Source organism: Xiphophorus maculatus, chromosome 8 (assembly GCF_002775205.1).
Source record: "Xiphophorus maculatus strain JP 163 A chromosome 8, X_maculatus-5.0-male, whole genome shotgun sequence".
Classification (NCBI taxonomy): Eukaryota; Metazoa; Chordata; class Actinopteri; order Cyprinodontiformes; family Poeciliidae; genus Xiphophorus; species Xiphophorus maculatus.
The window spans coordinates 17,690,412-17,710,983 of NC_036450.1; the positions used below are offsets into that span (position 1 = coordinate 17,690,412).

The window sequence follows — 20,572 nt, forward strand, 5'->3', positions numbered from 1 at the left end:
CTGCGATGGTACGGCGGTGCAGCCATGCACATGACAAGTGGAACTTGCACATCTGTGAAGGTCCCATTAATGCTGATTTATATTTACAGGTCTCAGGGAAAGAAATAAAAAAATACTGAAAACTTTGGACACAGTAGTGTTAGCTTTTTGTATCTTGTGCTGGTTTTAGACAACTAAAGTGAATGTAAGGTTAAATGTGTTGTACATGTTCCCTAATTTGCTTCTTTATTAGTTTTAATGATTACATAATTACTGCAAACCACGTCTTAGATATCTTTAGTTCAGTTCAGTTTAAGGTAAGATGTTTATGGTACATAGTAATCTGTATGTCTATTATAGAGGAGGTGGGAAGTTAAAGTACTTGAGGACTTGTGCCTGCACATTATAGATGTGGTCCAGCTCCAACACTTTCAGTTCAAATTGAAAAACCTGCTAATGATTTTGTTGATATCAGGTGTGTTCATGCAGAAAAACACCGGCCGTCAAGAACCAGCATGACCCACACCTGCTTTAAATCTTCCTTGTTTTTTTTTTTACACAAGACAGAACAGACATTTCAAGTCAGACAATCAGAAACAAACTTTTTTGCTGGGTGAAAACATGAATAAATAATGAAATGGGATCTTGAATGTATAGTGAACTGTATGTGGTGTTGCATTAGTAAAACTCTTACTAATTTGAGGTATGGTTTTTCTGAATGCACTTTCAGGAAAGGATTCATACAGAATTGGAGTGCTCAACAATCACAGCTAACCATAAATTGTGTGATTTTTCATTGAGGATTAGTTTACAAATAAAAATGACATGTAGAACTGGATGACATCTCTTTGTTTCTTTGATTGTCTCAGTTGCTGACATTTTAATGTGTCCATCAGAATGTAGAAAGCTTTTTGTGTGGGTAACTTGAGTTATGTGTTAAAGATGCAGAAATTAAACAAGTAATGTAATCTTCAGCAACAAGTCAAGCTGTTAATTTTCAGACTGGATTTATTTAGCAAGGCTGAATGTGTTAAGTCTGGCCCTGTCCAAATACTGGAATCAGAATAAGAAGTTTACCTGGTGCCTACTCGTCGGCCAGGGCATTCTTGAAAACGAGATGAGCTCGTCTCAAGATGGACTCCTGGTCAAACAATTTTTAGATAGATAAAGGATAACGTCAAATGTGCAGCATAGTATTTTTCTCAAAGCATGGTTACTTTTTTCTTTTTTTTTAAGAGCAAGACAAGCAGGTAACCAAATGCAGTCAATATGTAGAAACGATACAACCAGCACTGATCATGACAAAATATCTTCCATCGTATGAGACAAAACCCCTTTCATGTTTAGACTGAAAGGACGAATCTGCTCTGCAGCACTCTGAACTGTGTCGGTGTGCACAGCTTTCACTTTCCAATATATGATAATAGTGAGAAGCTAACTCATCTGGCAGTTCTTATACAAGGGGCAAATATAGGTTAACCAGCTGACATTAAAGGGCACATTGAAACAAAACCCTATATTTCCCTGAAGGACATTCTCTAAAAATGTTACCTTGTCTCCTTTGAGTTATGTTCATTTGCAACGCTAAAGGTTAGTTCAATGTACTTCATGCTGAAAGTACAGAAGGATGAGCTATTTTCTGTCGGGTGTAAAATTGTTACTGATATTTTACAGATGTAATGGGGTTTGATGCAGGAATAAATACAAATTTATTTTCAATTTTGCAGATTTGTGCTTAGCTACCTTTGTAAATAAATAAATAAAATATTTTACAGAGCCTCCCAGGTGCCAAAATAAAATCAGAAATCAGAAAAATGTCCTCCATGCCCAGGCAGACATGTCAGAGGGTGGCTCATACTAAATCTGGTTCTGCTGGAGGTCAGGTCTTTCCTTTCCTTGTTCGCCAAATGCTTACTGAGGAAAGAACTGCTACAAAGCTCTTGACTTGATGCAATAGGATTTACTCTGACAGATACCTTTTTACCAATTGTAATGTAATCTCCTATTATAATCCAGATTCAAGTGGATAAAATATTATTCCAACAATGAACGACTTCTAAACAAACAACTACAACAAAACCATGAAAGTCATCTTCTCCCAACAAAATCTTGTATTTCAATTAAAACAAATAATATTTTGAGCTGGATGTGAGCTTAAGAACATTCTTGAAGAAATACAAGGATAAAGAATATTCAGAATTATCTAAATGTGCATTTTGAAATTGCGGACATGAGCCGGATGAACAAACGTCTGATAAATTTCTGTATTTAAGAAAATATTTGTAGGTAATACAGACAATACTATCAGTACATCAGAAAGAAATTTGTTTCTGATAGAATATGAGACAGGTATTTGTCAAAAGATAATACAACAATGCAAAAGGAGAATTGTTTCCAAAAGGAGAAATCGTTTTCCTCTGTTACTTTTTTTTTTTTTACATTTCACAGATTTAAAAATAAAACTTTAGCGATGACAAATGCTTCTATTCTCAATAATTACTGATATTTTTTTGTTGACAAACAGTAAAAATCAATTAAATCCTTTTTGTAATTTTTGACTACCCTTTTCATGGTTCAACTTGTATTTTGATAATTTGTCTTTGAGGTTGACACCCATTATCTTTTGCTTCCTCCTCAGATTCTCCATCTGGTTCAAGCCAGATTCCTCTTGCTGGTCTACTCCAAAATCTTACTATTACTATTATTATTATTACCCCGTTTGATCAATTAAAATATTGCTTTAAGTCTAAATCTGCTAGGGGCAAGAATAATTTAGGGCAGACATGTATTTGAACCCTAAAGTCAAATGTTTTGATTGAAACCATTTCCCAAAATCTTATTTTACCTTTTCCAGCTCCAGTGACCCAAATGCTGTTGCATCTCTGAATTTATTTTGACACCAAGCACTTGAAGGGCTCTGTAGGTTTTTCTTAGTCATCAGCTGACTTGATGACATATTAGTCACCTATAGAGACATTTTCAACTTTATAGACACCAATAGTAGATTTCCAGTTAATCAATCTGACCTGATAACTAAGTGCTTTTGAATTTGAATCAACTTTGTGTTACAAAGCAATTCGAAAGCAAGAATATGTATATCCATGGCAAAGTGATCCACTGACAGGGCCGTGATAATGAAAAACAGCCAGAAGTGATCCAAAAAATTCAAGTTGAAACACTATAACAACTTTTGTATATTGTCTTTATTTATGTTGATGGGTAATAATGTTTTACTGTAATAAAAGATGTTTATTAGTATATCACAGAAATATATTATGAAGCATTTCAGCCCTTCTCTCAATAAAAGAGTGAATTATTGTGAAAAGATTTTAAATTGAGACGGCCAAGGTTATGTTTAATAACGTCATTGAGAGGCACCACTTGGTGAATTCATTTGAGTGAAATTGTGTATATATTACAAAGTTTACTGTATTTGTGTACTTCAAGAACCACAATATAATTCAGTGCATGTCACTTAAAAATACAAAAAATATTTCCTGATTATACAGTAGGATTTATTGTTTTACAGACTGTCTAAAAGAAATGGTGATATTGAAAAAATTCAGGGAGAAATTATAAGGATTACCCAAATTGAATGTAATCTCAGTTATCTCCTGTGACACCAGATCTTACAAGATGCACAGGACTTTCTGAGACATCGACTGTTCAGGATGATACTTTGTAGACACTTGCAGTGTAGTAGCTGAACAATGATTCAAGCATTTATGATTCGCATGGAGTGGTCTGATCAGATTTCAAACATACTGTACATACATGTGCCCCTTTGGAAAGTCCGTGTGGTTTGAAATCTAGATTACTAATTCTCATTTTAATCTTTCATGGCAAAGTTCTTTTTATTTCACTTTATCAGTTGATTGGAGTACGATCTATTGGTTAATAATGTAATAGAGTGCCTTGCAACAATATTCATACCTCTTGTGCAATGCCACATTTTCAAACCATAAACTTCACTATGTGTTTTTGGGATTTTGTGTAATAGACAAAAACAAAGTATTTTACAAGGGCTTTGTTTTTGATAGTAAATGAGACAGACATGTCTGAAACTGTTCTTGTAATTTCTGATGACCATATTGTGTGTATTTACTGGTATTGTGACAATTTATCTCTAATGATATGCTGAAGGGGGAGGGAGGGATTTCCTGTAAAATTTACTTTCTTGAGATTTAAATCATCTTACAATGTTATGCCTTCAGTCAAAACATACCTGGAGTGTTGCTTTGATTATTTCCTGTATGTCTGAGAAATCCTTGAATCTCCAGATCAGACAAAGTACCGCCTATTTACCAAAAGCTCTTCTTTGGAGCAGCAGTCACCAGTCGAGCTTCTGCCCCACACCACAAAGAACTCCCACACTCAGCTCCTCCAGACTAGCGGCAGCAGCAATTAGCAAACATCTGGTGGAACTGCATATCTGCTGAGCTCATTGTGCAAACTACTACTCAGTCCAATAGTGGTTAACCGCATCATGGAGGAGCACTGTTGTCATAATGTACTGAAAACAGAGTGTAAAAATGAGTAGGATATCAATTTCAAGGCATCTAATTGCAAACTCAAATTTATTTTAAATGATGCTAGATGTATAAAACATTTTGATAAGAACGGAAGGTAGCATGTTTACTTGATTGTACTAAAACGTGGCACGCTGTGCCTGGAAAATGCATAATACAGCTCCTTTAACTCTTGGGGGTTGGATGTTCTCTGTGCCATTACCCTACTCTTTAGCATTCTTGACAGATTCTCTACCAGATTGTAGCTGGGATCTGGCTGGGTCACTCTTAAACACTGATGTTACTTGATGCCATAATGAACACGTTGGTAAAATTAAAAGATTAATTAAACTAAAATCGATGGTATTCATTTTGACCTTACCTGTGTATAGTAAACGTTAAACTGTGTGCAATCTCAGTGCAGACGCAGCTGTGAAAACCTCAGATGTTTGTTAAAGACCAGAAAACGGTCGCTTTATCCAAGCGGGCCTCGGTAAAGGTGGTGAAGGTAAAGGAAGGGTTATTTGGGTATGCTCCTTTCTGCTGGTCTATTACATAAAACCACAGTAAAATACAGTGAAGTTTGTGGTTCAGACAAAATCTAAAAAAAATAAAATAAAATCTAAGAACCAGCTATCAATACTTTTGCAAGGCACTGTGTGTTATACTGATCAGGAGCCTGCTTGACAGCCAACTGAGCTGCACCAGATGGTAACATTTCTCTTGTCCCTGATATTAATTTTGTAAGAAATCTGTAATTGGGTGGGGTGCTGCTCATACCCAGGAGTTTGGATGAGTGTACAAAGAGCCAGACACACATGCACGTGAGGTTAGCTTCCATCGACTCGGTGGCTTCCAGTGGGGGGGTCAACACCAAACCAAAGAAGTGGGCGACTAGACTCCCTCCCGGACAGCGACATGCACCGCCTTCCAATTAATCCAACCACAAAATGCTACTTTTGCTCATTAGAAGGATTAAGACAGGTTACAACAGAACTGTCTTTTGTGTTATTTAAGAAAAAAAAAAAAAAAACAGACACAAGTAAAAGAAAAGGTAGCATACAGGTCATGCAGCACAAGATGGTACACACAATGCTTTTATGAGGAAATAAGGGCAATCGGAATCTGATTAGGACAAGACAACGAGGCATGATGACGGGCAACAGAACCAATCAATTAGAAACGAGAAAAAAATTGGGTCTTACCAATGCGGTCCAAGCGGTCGATGGCTACAGTTTCAAATGCACGTCGCATCATGGGGTACTCTTCTAGCACCTCATTGAAATGGTCAACAGAGAGGGAAAAGAGTCGACAGTAGGTGTCTGCACGTACGCTCGCTGTCCGTCTGCCCTTGGTGAGCAGACAGATCTCTGCATGACAGGGACACAGAGGTACAAAGAAAAACACATGAAGGAAACAGTAGCAGGACTGCAGCGTGCAAAAGGCCATAAAGGAAATCATCCCAGTAATTACTGTACACATTATCATATAGATGAATCTGTGAGAACAAAAGGTTCGGGAGAAGGAGAGCTAATGTGAATGTAAATAAATTGAGAAGCTCATGAGCAGGACTGTCACAGTCATTATGCTAAGACAATTCATCATCCTGTAGAGAGCTAATAGTCCCATAATATAACACCGTAGTTAGCTTTACTGTCAGGCTCCTAGTCACTGCATCAGTTTCTAAAATGTAATGAGTAACTAAAGCTGGGGATGATTTTACAGCCACCTGTATTCCTGTCTCTGATGCGATGAAATACAAGAACGACAGCAGAACAATGCATCAGCAACATATCTATATTCTCCTTGTAGTCCCCATTGATCACTTTGATCACATTATCACTGAGCAGCACAATATATAAAACACCCTAACTTCCTACCTCTATTAATGCAGAATCATTGTACACAGTGCACATCCATTTGAAGAAAAGCATTGCTACTCATATGTCCTACCAGGTACCTGTTAACGCCACTTAAGTTGTTTACATACTTTGCAAAAACAGAGAAATTAGTTCTATGTCCCATGACTGTAGGCTGTAAGTGATTTCATTCTTAAATTGTAGCCTGGTTTGGGAGTTCTTCCAGCTTCTTGTTAACATATTCAGGTGAGATCTTTTTTTATTTCTCTGTTGTGTTCAATAACCATTACATACAAATGTAGTAGGAGGGACCTTAAAGGATTTCTTCAGTTGAGCTCTTTTAAAGTATAAATGTCATGACCAGAAAAAATCTTCTTGTGGAGTACGTGTTGACCTTGAATCTCATGCTCTGCCATGTACACGCTCCTCTGCATGCAGAATGCGGAAATGATCCCTTCCCCATTTAGGTTCTTAATGTTTGAGGTTGAAGAAGAGTCAGTAAGTTGAATTCATAAATTCCATTTATTAAGAATAAAATGCAGCGCTGGTCCATCGTCATTTTTTTTTTCTTAAGGGCTAACACAGCAAAACGGCACCTAAGAACATTTTCTAATTTCTTTTGTTGGCTTGTAAGCTACACCCTAAAGAGGGCATTCTTTAAAGGCTAAGTGACACACTTAAATTCACTTAAAGGAATTTAAGTGAGGGCTGCACAGTGGCTCAGTTGGTAGCACTGTTGCCTTGCAGCAAGAAGGTCCTGGGTTCGATTCCCGGCCGGGGTCTTTCTGCATGGAGTTTGCATGTTCTCCCTGTGCATGCATGGGTTCTCTCCGGGTACTCCGGCTTCCTCCAACAGTCCAAAAACATGACTGTTAGGTTAATTGGTCTATCTAAATTCTCCCTAGGGGTGTGTGTGTGTGAATGGTTGTTTGTCCTGTATGTCTTTGTGTTGCGACAGACTGGCGACCTGTCCAGGGTGTACCCCGCCTCCCGCCTGGAACGTAGCTGGAGATAGGCACCAGCAACCCTCCCGACCCCATTAGGGACAAAGGGTGAACAGAAAATGGATGGAATTTAAGTGAATTCCTTAATTCACTTAAATTCCTTTTAGAATTATTTATTCCCAACACTGCCTACTTGCAAGACAGTAGAGCTTGTCTTTTGAGGGCCTGTCCACATTACCTTACCACACGCAATTTGAGTTTATAGTGACACGTGCTGCATTTTTGGAAACACTTTTTAAAGTGAGAATTTTCCAAAATTCTGACTGTGAAGTGTATGTTTGAAGCTGAATATTACATAATACAATGACAGAGAGGCCATCTTCACACAAGTCCACTCAAGCATTCCATACTAGAAACCAAAAATGCAGCAGTTTTCTGTTCTTTTAAAAATCTATATTTATCCACTTTATCTCGACTACTTTTAATAAATATCAAATGTAAGCACAAAACTTTAACGACTAGGAGGAAAAGATAAACCGCGTCAACATTAGAACTGAATACGTTTATTTTGGTAAATCTTTAGCACCACACTGCTTTGAGCATGCTCAGGATCTTGACAATTTGAATTCTGATAAAGTTATTGTCAATGTTTTTGCCTCGTACAAGTGGATTATTGGAACCTCATGGGAAGCGTGCAGGTAAAATGAAATTTGCTTAAAAATATCCAGAGTACCAAAACCGGAGTCTGAATGATCCTGCAAAGAATTTGATCACTTGGTGTTACTCAAAAGCTGTGTATAAAGTTTAGAATTTTCATTTCCAAATGGTCAATGATTACTACTAATAAATACAAATTATAAAGAAAAGTGATAGTGATGTCATAGCAAAATAACTTACTCTGTTCTGACTCAGCAGCACACTGTACATCTGACACCTTTCATCTTAACACTGAACACATTGACATCACAAGCAAAGTGTATACCTAAGCAGATGTAACAGGATCATGTGTTTCACAAAAGGAAATTTATCTTTTTCATAATGAAACCCACGTAAAATGTGTGTTTTACAAACACCAACATCCATGGTACGATAAACAGCGTAACAGTAACTTAACATTTGCAGTGGCTGACTGAAGCAAAATACCTTTTTAATTTTTTTTAATAAACCACCCCCTCATCTACTGTCCTTTATCTGTTTTAACACTCTTTGACCTCCACTTACATTTGCACCTGTACACAGTCTACCACTTTCCTTCACATGGCCAACGTTAACCTGTTACGGTGTAATTTTTCTTGGCTCTGCCATGATACATCATGGAAGCAGAGCACAGACTGTGCAAGATGTGCAAGCAACACTCTCTCAAGGTGTGAGTGTGAAGAAGGTGTTAGCCCTGCTGTAATGGAAAAGCAGCCTTTACAGCAAGAGGTTCCTTAGTGAACCTGGCAAACACATAGAGGATGAGAGATGCTGATAGAAGAATGCATCATGTCACATGTGGCTTCAGACGTGTGGGAGATACAAGAGTCAAAACAAGTACAGTCGATGGTTGGTCTGTATTTAAAGCAGCATGCTATGCAACTAATAAGCTTATATGACACAACAATGGCAACATCCAGAGATAAATGTACCTGACACTAAGAATCCGATTAAAGTGGGCTAAACAGCAGTGGGTGTGTAGATAATGATGTTTTGTCTGATACTGATATAGACAAATGAAAGCTATAGCTTTTGCAAAATTTGAACAAAGAAAAACCCATCAGCAATACTGGATCTTTTTCATTCACTTAGCCAATTCCTCATACGTCTAATGCCAAGGTTACATTTCATGTTTAGATAAGTAATGTCCCCCCTTATCAATCATTTTAACAAGTTAAAGAACCTGTATACACCTTACAAAAAATTACTGTTGCTTCTAAGAAAGACTTAGAACGTATAAACTTAGAAAAACAAGATCTATTACCCACTTTTGCTTTTTATTTGGGTGGCAAGTTCACTGGTTTAGCACCTTATACATATTCAACTACCTCTGTTTTTTTGTTGTCCTGGCTTGCAATTCTGTGTTGACATGGAGAGAATAGGAGCCCTGAAATGAATTTTAAAACTCTTCTGAAATATCATCCCCTTCACCTGGAAAACCTCGGGTGTTGCTGTGGGATCGTGTACGTCAGGAACCAGTTATCACTCCTCATGATGCTGCAGTTTGACACATGTCTGTTGCGCTGTCACAAAGCATAACCACTGACTCCTGGAGCGTTGAGGATAATTTACCATCACGTCATGTGTCACATATACACTTGTGGCAACCCGCTTTCCTCCTGTGTGTGTGAGGAGGGTAAGTCCCGTATGACTAAGACACTGAGGCCCAAAAGGGATTCTGGTCTGCTGTCTGTCTTGTTCTAGCATCATGCTGTATTATTTCTAAAGCCACACAATGGCTTCACTGCTGAGTTTCTGTGTGATAGTAATATGTAATCCCATCCACTCTGGCCCTGAGGTGATGTTATTTCAGCATGCAGGTGTAGTAATGACCATGGCTGAAGGTGCTTTGTGACCTATTGTCCTCCCAAATGTCCTGCTCATCATTATGCTATTAGTTTCCTATGGCTTTTTTTCTACAAGAGCAATGCCAGATGGTCCCCGACTCTCCCAAAGAGTTACCTAAGGCATCTAAGTATTCATACCCCTTTGAACCTTTTCACAATTTGTCATGTTACAAAAACAAACTTAAATCTATTTTATGCGATAGATCAACTGATCATCAGGGGTTTATTTGAAAACATAAGTGAAAAAACACCATCACAAACTGAAGGAGCATTCACAGCAGTCTTGTTTGGTCCAATTTAATCGAACTCTAGTTGATTTGCAGAGAGGTGTGAAAGTGCAATCAAACTCTGAAGCGACCAAAAAAACTCTGGTCCGCCTAAACCCTAAGTCTCAGTTCAGTTGAAGTGAACTCTGGTGGTTTCGAGACCGGAGACCGCTTTAGAAGCAGGAAGCAAACTACGGGCAGGGCATTCTGGGTAAATACAACTTAATAAACACAAGAGTCTAATGTTAGTGGGAAAATATGTTGTGAGAAATCCTACAACAGCTAAAATCTGACATCACTCGACTTTTGTCTACGCTTTGCAAAGACGGAAGTCGTCTTCTGGAGTTATTGTGTCATTTCCTTCACTGGTTCTTGGTGCAGAACCACCACTGGCGAGGTGGGGTGAGCAGGGTTTTCAAAGAGTTTGAATTCTTTGACACATTGCAGTGTGAAAGCAATTCTGGAGAAGTAGCTGTCATAGCCCAGGTGAAAATAAAATCTGTTAAAATAACAAACATTAGCCTTGCACTCCACTAATCTGGCCCTTATTGAAGAACAGCAAGAAGGAAGCTTTTGCTGGAAGAAAGCCACAAGCCACTGTCCTGTTGACAGTTCATTACAATCCATGCAAGGGACCCAGGAGACTTGTAGAAGAAGATACTCTGGGCAAATGAAACCAAAAATGAACATTTTGATGGTATGCATGGTTGAAAAAAGATGGGGAATAAAAAATATGGAGTAAAGGCTAAAGTAGAGGAAGCTTGAGTTTTTTGCCAACAAGAATCTGCAGATAAAATGAGCCTCTAAATGTTAAAAGACAATAGAGACACACTCTAAAACACTTGCAGTCACAATTGTAGCTGAAGGTTGTTTGACAAACTATTGAATCAGCGGAATTTAATACCAATGTTCATCACATCTTCGAGTTATTTTATCGCATGAAATATGCAAAAATGTACATCAAAAGTTACTAATAGCATAAACTAAGGATGGTTTTTATGTGACAAAAGTGTGGAGAAGGTGAAGAGGTGAAAATACTTTTCCAAGGCACAGTATTTCCCTGTTTTGAGCAGAGGTGTAGAAACATTTGAAGGCAGTGTTGGACAGGAATAATGGACTTTGATGATTCAACCGGGAGACTTTTTGTTTTTGCCTCCTTTAGCCCGTCAACGAGTCACAGTGCATTCAACAGACACACCAAAGGGAAGGTATTCTTAGACTTACCCTCCTCCCATAGCAGGGGTGAGCTCAAGAGATAAAAAATGCAAGACAGTCTAAAATAGGAAACTTTGCTTTGCTTTCAATAAGACACAGCAATGTCTGCATGTAGATTTTGGCAGAGTAAACAACCTGCAATGAAATTACAAGTGACATTAAAAAAAAAAAAAGAAATGTATGAAATCTGGAATGTCTTGAAGACGACAAAAATTCGAGATTTAAAGCATGGTGACAGGGTGAGAGTAGCAAGGTGCTCCTGACTTCAAGCAGAAGAGTTTTCAGTTGCTCATGATAAATACATCCAGCAAGAACGAACAGAGGAGGCGAGGAGTTTTTGCATGCGAGGGTGAGTGTGGAGGAGGGACCTCTGTGTGTGTCCTAAGGGATGCCTGATCCGCGCCTTGGCCCACTCCAGCAACCAGATGAGAGATTATGTAAGCACCGAAGCTGACTAACGTCTGAAACTGGTTACTGAGAATCTACAATGACTTCCAACAGCATCAAACAGAAGCCTTAGTCGGCTTTTCTGTCTAAGCATGTTACATGTGCATATATATGTATGACTCTGAGCAGGCTGACGCAATCAGATAACTAGCGTTTGAATTTTTATGTGAGTGTGTAGAAAAGCCAGATAATAAAAAATATTCTCTTTTTTTACCTCCAAAGTAGGATCCATCAGTTAGTTTCATTTCCTTGTTGAACTTGGTGATGACACTCACGACGCCATGCTGAATAAAGTACATCTTCTTCCCAACCGTGCCTTCCCTGATGATATAGTCATTAGGTTGAAAAACTTCAAACTTCAGCTTGCTCAGCATCCCCGTCACAAAGTTGGGGTCGGCATTGGCGAACAGAGGCATGGTGGCCACAAGCTTACGACAATTGAAGTTGACAATTTCCTGGCGGAGGAAAAAGAAACAGGGATGTAAGAAATGGATACGCTCATGCCATAAATAATTCACTTATTTCCACCTGAACACAGGGAAAAGCAAGCAAGCAGATAGGTGGTCCGACACAAAAAACTCCAAAACCTTTCATCTCTGAACCGTTATCTGCAAACATAAATGAAATTGGACACACAGCGCTGATTTAGGCTTAATACTTCCCAAGCACTTCCCATATGTCTCATGAGAGGAAACTTTTTGGCACATAAATCAGATCCTGATGAGTTTGCCCTCTGGTGCCGGCTGTGAGCCATCTCGCTGGTCTCATCCTGTCCCCTCATACGCAGCAGGAGATTAGGAGCTTGTTGTCTGTTTGTACGTAGCATCTCTGTTGCTGTGCAGATGGAAGGCCGGGGCACTTGGCAACCGCAGTGCCGTGTTGTTGACCCCACATGAGCGATAACTCTCCTCCAGTGACAACGGGACATTAACAAAAAAGATAACCAATCTCTGCAATGTTTTGCTGGCTACATGAGTGCAACAGAGAAGAATCCTAGCGCAGCCTCAGATGTGTTTGTCAGCAAACGCTATGGAGTTCTGACTTCAGTCATGCACCAGAATTAATGAATTAGACAGAAAACAGTTCTCATAGCGGGCCAGCATTCATGTCTGAGAAGGAATCTTTGGCTTTGCCTTTTTGAAGTTTTGTCATATGGCAGACAGCAGGAATACGAGTTGGAAGTTATGCAGCAGTGTTGAAACAGTATGGCTGTTTGCAATTACAAACCAGAGATGTTTTTCTTGTATTTACCATTAAAATGGTCATAATGTCCGAAAGCAAACATATTTATGCAGGCCTTCAAAATAAATCTGTTTATTGTTTATTTATACCACTATGTTTACAGGTAGGTAAACACCTTAGACTGTGCTGAAATGATACCTGGGCTGAACTATTCAGTGATTACAGATTCTTCAAAGCATGTGATTTGTGCCTGACATCCATCTATCCATCTATATTGCAGAAAAAAAATGCAAGAATGTGATTTTAGCAAATAAATGCTAAAAAATTACATTTATTTCTGCACTAAATTGACAAATTCCAACAACAGATTGAGCATGTTTTTCTTAATTTGTTTATTTATTATTTGAATTAATATTCAAAACTGGCAAAATTTTAAAAGTGTGACCACCATACTCAATCCAACAATGTTATAAACAACAAACACCATTTACAATCCATTCAGGTTTTAGATTATATTACAAAATAAAATAAATTTGTTTAGATCATTTGGCAGTCTATGCAAGGTTTTCCTCTTTGCACATACTGAACTACCCCTGCAAAATATGTTGTCGTAACACCTGAGTCTTAAGAGCTCAGACATAAACTAGCCCCTCGCTACACACACATCTTTCAACCTAATGCTCACTTAATTTTTGTGCAAAATTAAACATTCAAAGTTCACCCTAGAGAATTTTTTTTCTTCTTGCAAATGTGACTCCAGCTGTCAGAAACACTTTTCCCTGTATTTTTTTTAAAGTATTCTAAAATCCAATTTAAAATTTCCATCAAACAGGAAATGATATGGGGTCAAAGTTTGAATTCACTCATATGTTTCATCAGTGAAGCTGTCTCACCTCTTTGAGTGGGTCGTTGAGTTCACTCAGAATGTTGTCCTCATCAAAAATCTTGCCTTGGTAGCGGTGCTCATAGTAGTCATGGATTTTCTGCCTCATGTCTGCTGGAAGCTTGTGGAAAGACATGTATTGCTCCACTTGCTTATACTAGAAAAGAATTTAAAAAAAGACACATGCTTCAGTTCATACAGCTTTTACAATCCTTTTATTTGGCAGAATGCTGTTAAGATGTGTCAAAAAAATGTCATTGTAAAGTGCGATCTGAATCACAAGCAAAGTTGTGAATAGCATTGCGGTCCCACAGTGTACTTTTGTGTCCCTGTAACAGGGACAAGTCGTGCGCTCACTGAGTCACAGTGCCATATCCTGGTTGTGTGTGTGGAGGTACAGCCACAAAGAGAGAGATGCAGGTGGTGAAGGAAAGCAGGAACAAGAACAGGCTGAGGGCTATGTCTGACCAAGGTAGCAGCTCAGATAACCTCATCTAACCTAACCTAGCCCAGCGCTAATGCGAATGACCAAACTAGGCTCTACAACAAATAAATCAAACTGAAAACTGAATTTTCAGACTAATTTGATAAAATATTCTGTCAAATATTTCTTGCAAGGACAATCGCAGGACTATGGACAACTTAAATGGGGCCCCAAAACATTTCTTTTAAAGGAAAGTTGTCTTTTGCTGTAGGTAACAAGTGCCTTTTGTACAGTATTTCAATCTTGGGTTCTCATGATGTGTTCGACCTTCTCAGTACTCTATTTCCTGTCTGTATTTTAGTCAATGATTTCTTCACAGTCACTCCAAGGAAAAGATTAAATAATGCATACTGGACATTTTCACTTCAATTTTCTTCCTGAGGTTCAGCAGCCACACAGTCCTCTCAGGAGCTGCATAGCAATATGAAACATAATGTAACTAACGCATAAAAAGAATGAACATGTTTAGGAGTACAGATCATTTTTAAAACAACTCATGTACAAGTTACTACTTGAGATCTGTTCAAAGGAAGCCAAGATTTGATTCAGTGATTAAAAATGGCCATTAGATTGCAAACAACTTTTTCATTATCCACATTAATCTTGGGTTGGTGTGTCAGTGTGTGTCTGCATCACACATCAGACCGTGAAGGACAAGAATATTAAGCAGACTCAATGATAGATCTGTGCAAACAGCTTCCATAACCTTGCTTTCAAAACCTGTTTTGTTATTTTTCAGAGTAACTAATGGTTTTAGAAGATCAAATTTGATAATCAGTTTGAGTATTTTGTAAGACAAATGCAAACAGCAGATAACTTATTAATTTGGTGACTTCTGAACTAACCTTTGTTTGGGGTGTCAGAGTGAAGGGGTAGGAAGACAAACAAGTTACACATTTCAGATTTTTATTTACATGAGGAAATGTGACCAGGTTTTTGTTAGGGTTAGGGTTTTTTTTTACTAAAAAAATAGTCACATCAGAAATGTGTTTTTTTTTTTTTTAATTAATCTCCAATATGAGGTGAAATCAAAATTTTATTTGTTGCCATTAGGACAACTATAATATATATACTAAATATAATCCTTTGTAAGAAGTAAAGACCAAGGAGGCTGTTTTTGAGACTAGGAGCAAATCAAGTAATATCACAAAATCAGTCGAAAAACCTATACAATAGTTCACAGAAAAACAAAAAAAAAATCATTTCAGGCTATGAGAAAAAAGAAGAAACTGTAAAATGCTCCTTGGAGAGCACTGCAAAAAGCCAGGCAAGCACTGTAAAAATGGGATAACAATATTAGCATATTACAAATAAAAGAGAAACTTCCAATCCTCCCCTTTTTTTGCCTTTTTTCAATTACTAAATCTGTGAAAACGTTTTAATTCAAGCCTCAGACAATCAAAAAGAGAAGAAATAAGGGAAAGCCGAAGATGCAGATGAAACTACCTATTTTGATCAGTTTTGTAACAGATTTGTGATAGACACAATCTTCCCATCCAGTCCGCAGCCCAGACAGCTGAAAATAAACAATGTCTCTCACACTCCTCTGGGTAATCATAGCGGAGCAGTGGGGGAGAGCAGACAGCAGCTGAGGTTGGTAGCTCAGGCCAGTGGCAAGCTCTTTGACCGGTGCGGCGCAACTGGCTCCACAAAATGAATTTTGTCAGTGAGGGAGAAGACACTTGAGTCACAATGCCCCCCTTTATTGATTCCCTCTCCCAGCTGCAGAAAGGTGATAAGGGGCTAGGGTTTTGTTTGTGGGAAATTGATTTATTTTGAGTTCACACAGTTGATGCTGGAGAGTGTCCACTGTGACTCAAGCAGGACATTTTGACTCAGTTAGTCAAGGTGGGGCACAGAGTGAGGCGAAAGTGCAGAACTTGGAGGATTATCAACATGACCTGCTGCTTAACATAGTACTTTCAGTAAAGAAAAATGGGAAATCAACTGATGACCACAATGAGATGATTTTTAACTTGGTCAACTTTTACTGGGCAGAAACCGATGAGTAGCAAGCACCACTAGATCAAGCTATCCACTACATTCTTCATAGTAGAGGTTGTTACTGAGCAAAAAAGACTCGGTGTGCTATTTTCAGTATCAGCTATGTGTCTGCAGTTCATTCAGGCTGCAAGAGAGAATGAGAAAAGGCCTCCGTTTCAGCGGGTAACAGGACAGATGAGCATATTGCACCAAAATTGCTTTGCGTTATCCTTTTGCTATTCAACCTCCGTTTCTTAAAGAGCTAGCAGGATTTAGAAGTGTTTATATTCTTTGTGGAAATATTGATCTATGGTAAATGTTAGCATTCTCTAAGAACGTACATTGATGTTTTAGTGCTGCTAGCTCTGCTACATGCACTAATTGCTAAAGTACGGTGCAAAATTCCACACTAATGTTGATTTTCTTTCAAACAATAAGACTGAACTCTTGTTTTACGACTTCTCTCCCACACATGGGGTATCCAAGCACCACCTATAGAAGGTATAGTAAATAAAGTTTAAATGCTGTTCCTATGTCGTAGCGTTTACTTTTTGCATAATTGATTAGCTTTGTTAATCCAAAGCCTTCCATAAAAAAACATCCGATCAGAAATTAGATGGAAAATTCTTGCTTGTGGAGATTTAATTTTAAATTCTAGCTTGTTTTTATAGCATTCATAAGTTTGTGATGAAGTAATTAAGATCTGACTAAAACTACTCATATCCCTCAATCAAGAGTCCATCTCTTTTCCTAAAAAAAGAAAAATCTAATATGTATTTTTAGTTAGTGCCTGAAGTAGCTAAAAATGATTTTTTTGGTGCAAAATATTGGAAGCAGCTATACAGAGAGAGATCTTCGGTCTTCCTGAACTGAATGACACAGATGTCCTCTGGGTTGCAGTGATTCAGCACCAAGGCATCACAGCAGGAATGTGTTGACATCATGCATACTTTACTCCCTCACTTCCTTCTCTCCCCTCCAACAATGTCTCTGACTCCTCGCCACTAAAAATGCTCACTCTGTCTTTTTCATCCCCTTTAAGTCTTTTTTTTTTTCCCACCCTCACGCAACACAAAAGAACATTTAAAAACATTGGCTATATGGGTCACATTTTCCCAACAAATACTTGCCACAAACATCATCTACCATCGAATTACTTGTAACAAGAACGTCCACGTCATACATCTTTGCATCCATGTCTCTAACCCCTCCAGCCCCCCCAGCTGTGACAGAGATAGATGTAATGACTAGAGGCTCAGCACCCTGAACTCATTCCTGCTGCTCCTCATCCTGCTTCACTGATATGCACAGCCATGCAGCAAATCAGCCCTGGCTGAACCTGGCCACACACTGGGGTTTCTGCTCCCACAAACAAGACATATTCACGGCCTCAAAGCTAAGAGTTCAATGCCTGGAGGGCTGTTGAAATGAAAGGTAAAATGGGAAGGGGGCGGAGGGGAGTAGATTAAGACTATCGGCTGTGAAGCAGATGCACATCACACACTGAGCAAAAGAAATGCCACTAATTCAGTAACCTTAGACTCCAGACTTGTTTTCTGTGGGCAACTGTTTGTAAGAATGTTTTGTGGTGTGCCTTTAGCTGTCTATAAGCAATCCTAACATTATTTTCCTAATTACAATAAATCTGGACATGCAAAATCCACATTTTTAGGTTTTTCTTTTTCGATTTTTATGATTAAACTTCAGTATACATTTAAGAGTGATTCTGCAGCAGAAAGATTCTGGCAAAAGCCCTGCAATCATACAGTAATGACAAGTTTTAAGTGGCATGTTAAACAGCTTTGTGGAGCCGGGCCAAATGCAATGAGTGCTTTTTCTAGATTGCATCGACCACGAAAGCGTCTGGCAAGGTCAGCCCATCGTGCTAGAATAAATTAAAATCATCTAAATGCTTTTATAAGCAAGGTGTAGATTAATGAACTGGTACTTTAGCATGTCCTGTTATAGTTACAGCCAAGGTGACTCTGCTGATCTGAATTATGGTAACAACCTCCCACGGGACAGATAATGTGTATCAGTTGAACTTTTTTCTTTTTGTTTGTGCCAATCCACAAACCAGCACAATGAGTCTGGAACAAACTAACATGTAATCTTTGAGTTAGTGGACTGGCAGAAAATAAACAGCTAAAGTTTATTTGAGTTGTATTGTATTTACATTGAAGCTAATCGTATTTTGGCGTATTTAGTTGTTTCACATCACATTGTAACACCATTGTATACTGTTTTCAATGTATTGTTTCACATTCCAGTGTATCATAGTATTATATCAAATACATTGCAATGCATTAAATTGTATTACCTTCAAATACATTGTACTATATAATGTCTTATTGCATTAAATGGTTTGTTTATAATTTCTGATTGATTTCATATAAAAAGAGCATGCCTTGTTTTCAGTTGCATGTCCCGTTTGAACTATTGCTGATGAGCTGCAGGCCAAACTAAACACTAAAAGGAGAAAGAAGCTGCAATAAGAACTTAATTTCACGTGAAAACTTTCACTAATCTAAATGCCAACTTATACAAGAACATATGTAAGGTCTAACTGTGTTTTGCTGTACTTCTTTTAAATAAACTTGTCAATTGTGATATTTGATTAATTATAGGCCTTTCAGGATAAATACTAATCTCATTAGAAATGCTCAATTACCACATATGAGCACAAGAGAAAAGTTGAAAGGCTCAAAGTGCTTCTATTACTGAATGAACATCAAAGGAACTTCACATCGACTTCACCAATCAACTAATTATAGCACCTCTAATTACATATGCTGCAGTATTTTACAGATGCCGATCGGGTATCTCAGAATGTTATCTTAAATGGATATAAAATCAACTAACCTTTTCGTCTTCTGGGAAGATTTTATAGCCTGATACATAATCACTGGAGAGTCTTTGTGGATCAGACATAAATAGCTGAGAATTACTAAAACCAGTGATAGTACCTTAATTACTAAAACCAAAAATTTGCAGCTCCTGCAGCTGTATAAAATTAACTTTTAATTTCTGTAATTTTGAAAAAGAAAAATATTGTTCTGGCAAAAACAATTTATAATGAAATAAATGGAATACATTATGGACAATTCAGCTTGTCTAAGCTGGAATTAGTGCTGCTGAAGTTCAGCTTTTTGTTTTAATCATACATGTGTCCCGGCATGACACAACTTAGAGGACGTTAATCCCTACCAGCACACAGTCGTATGTAAAGCACAGTAAATGGGTTTACTGCTACATAACAGAGAAGTATGGAAGTTAAACTGAGCGTCTCGCGTGCAAACTCAGGAGCACATCGGTCATTGCCGGCTGTTCTGGGAGAAGCCCAGGCCCCTCAGCATGATCACAGATGGTGGCTGGGTGTAAAGCGAAATAATCACTCTCCATGCGGAAAAAAAAAAAAAAAATCTAATTATGTAATAAGGAAAATTAAAAGAAAGAAAAACATAATGCAACTTCTCACAGACTGGTCATTTTAAAGTCCAATCCTGACCCCAACGACCTTACTTTTATCTGCTGTGGAGGGAATTGAATCCTCTTTTCTGGTCATCATCCAGGATTTTATAATCTGAGAGCAACTGAGAGTAAAGCTAATTTAAGTTTCGCTCCGAAGTGTAAGATCTTATGTAATTCAAAGAAAGCCAACCAATCAAACTAATACCTGGTATAATTCTGCTATTTTACCTTAGGTCTTACACCCTGTAACCCATTTGTTAGACATCTACTATTATATAAATCAAGCAGGACTAATCTACTTTAAAAGTATTATGTTTCCTGTATGCAATGGCAGGACTCTTACCTTCTCCTGGTACTGCCTGCGTGAGGAATCCAGTGACTGGATTAGCGCTGTAGCATGGCCCACAAACATAGCGTAGCACGTGGCGCCCACGATCATGCTCAGCATGGTGATCCACAGGTCGGACATGCTTACGGGCGCCCGGGCGCCATACCCGATGCACAGCATGTGGCTCATGGCTTTGAAGAGGGCATAGGAATACTGCTTACCCCAGGACACATTCTGCAAGGACAGAGAGAGAGGAGATGGGGAGACAGAGAAGGGTTGGGGGGAGTTACTGCGGGGCAAAGCAGTGAAGAAAAGATGGCTTTGCTTTGATGGAAGACTGGCTTTTAGCCAGCATTCATGTCAAGCCTAAGACCTTAAGGCCCTCATTCTACCTGTTTCCATTCCCTCTCTGCTCTGCTCTCACTGTGCCAGGACTTACCTGACCCCATATTTTCTTCTCAAAAGTGGAAATAAAATCAA

At 38.4% G+C, this 20,572-nt stretch overlaps 1 protein-coding gene across 1 annotated transcript in view; it reads right to left on the bottom strand.

The window, feature by feature from the left end:
- The window catches only part of hcn1 (hyperpolarization activated cyclic nucleotide gated potassium channel 1), a 76,615-nt gene that overhangs the window by 10,483 nt on the left and 45,560 nt on the right, over positions 1-20,572 (bottom strand). Inside the window, exons 4-7 of the mRNA XM_005798632.2 lie at positions 20,108-20,326; positions 13,837-13,983; positions 11,976-12,216; positions 5,693-5,857 (exon numbers count right to left, since the gene is read on the bottom strand). Coding sequence (XP_005798689.1) covers positions 5,693-5,857; positions 11,976-12,216; positions 13,837-13,983; positions 20,108-20,326 — 772 coding nt within the window. The remainder of the gene's footprint in view (positions 1-5,692; positions 5,858-11,975; positions 12,217-13,836; positions 13,984-20,107; positions 20,327-20,572) is intronic.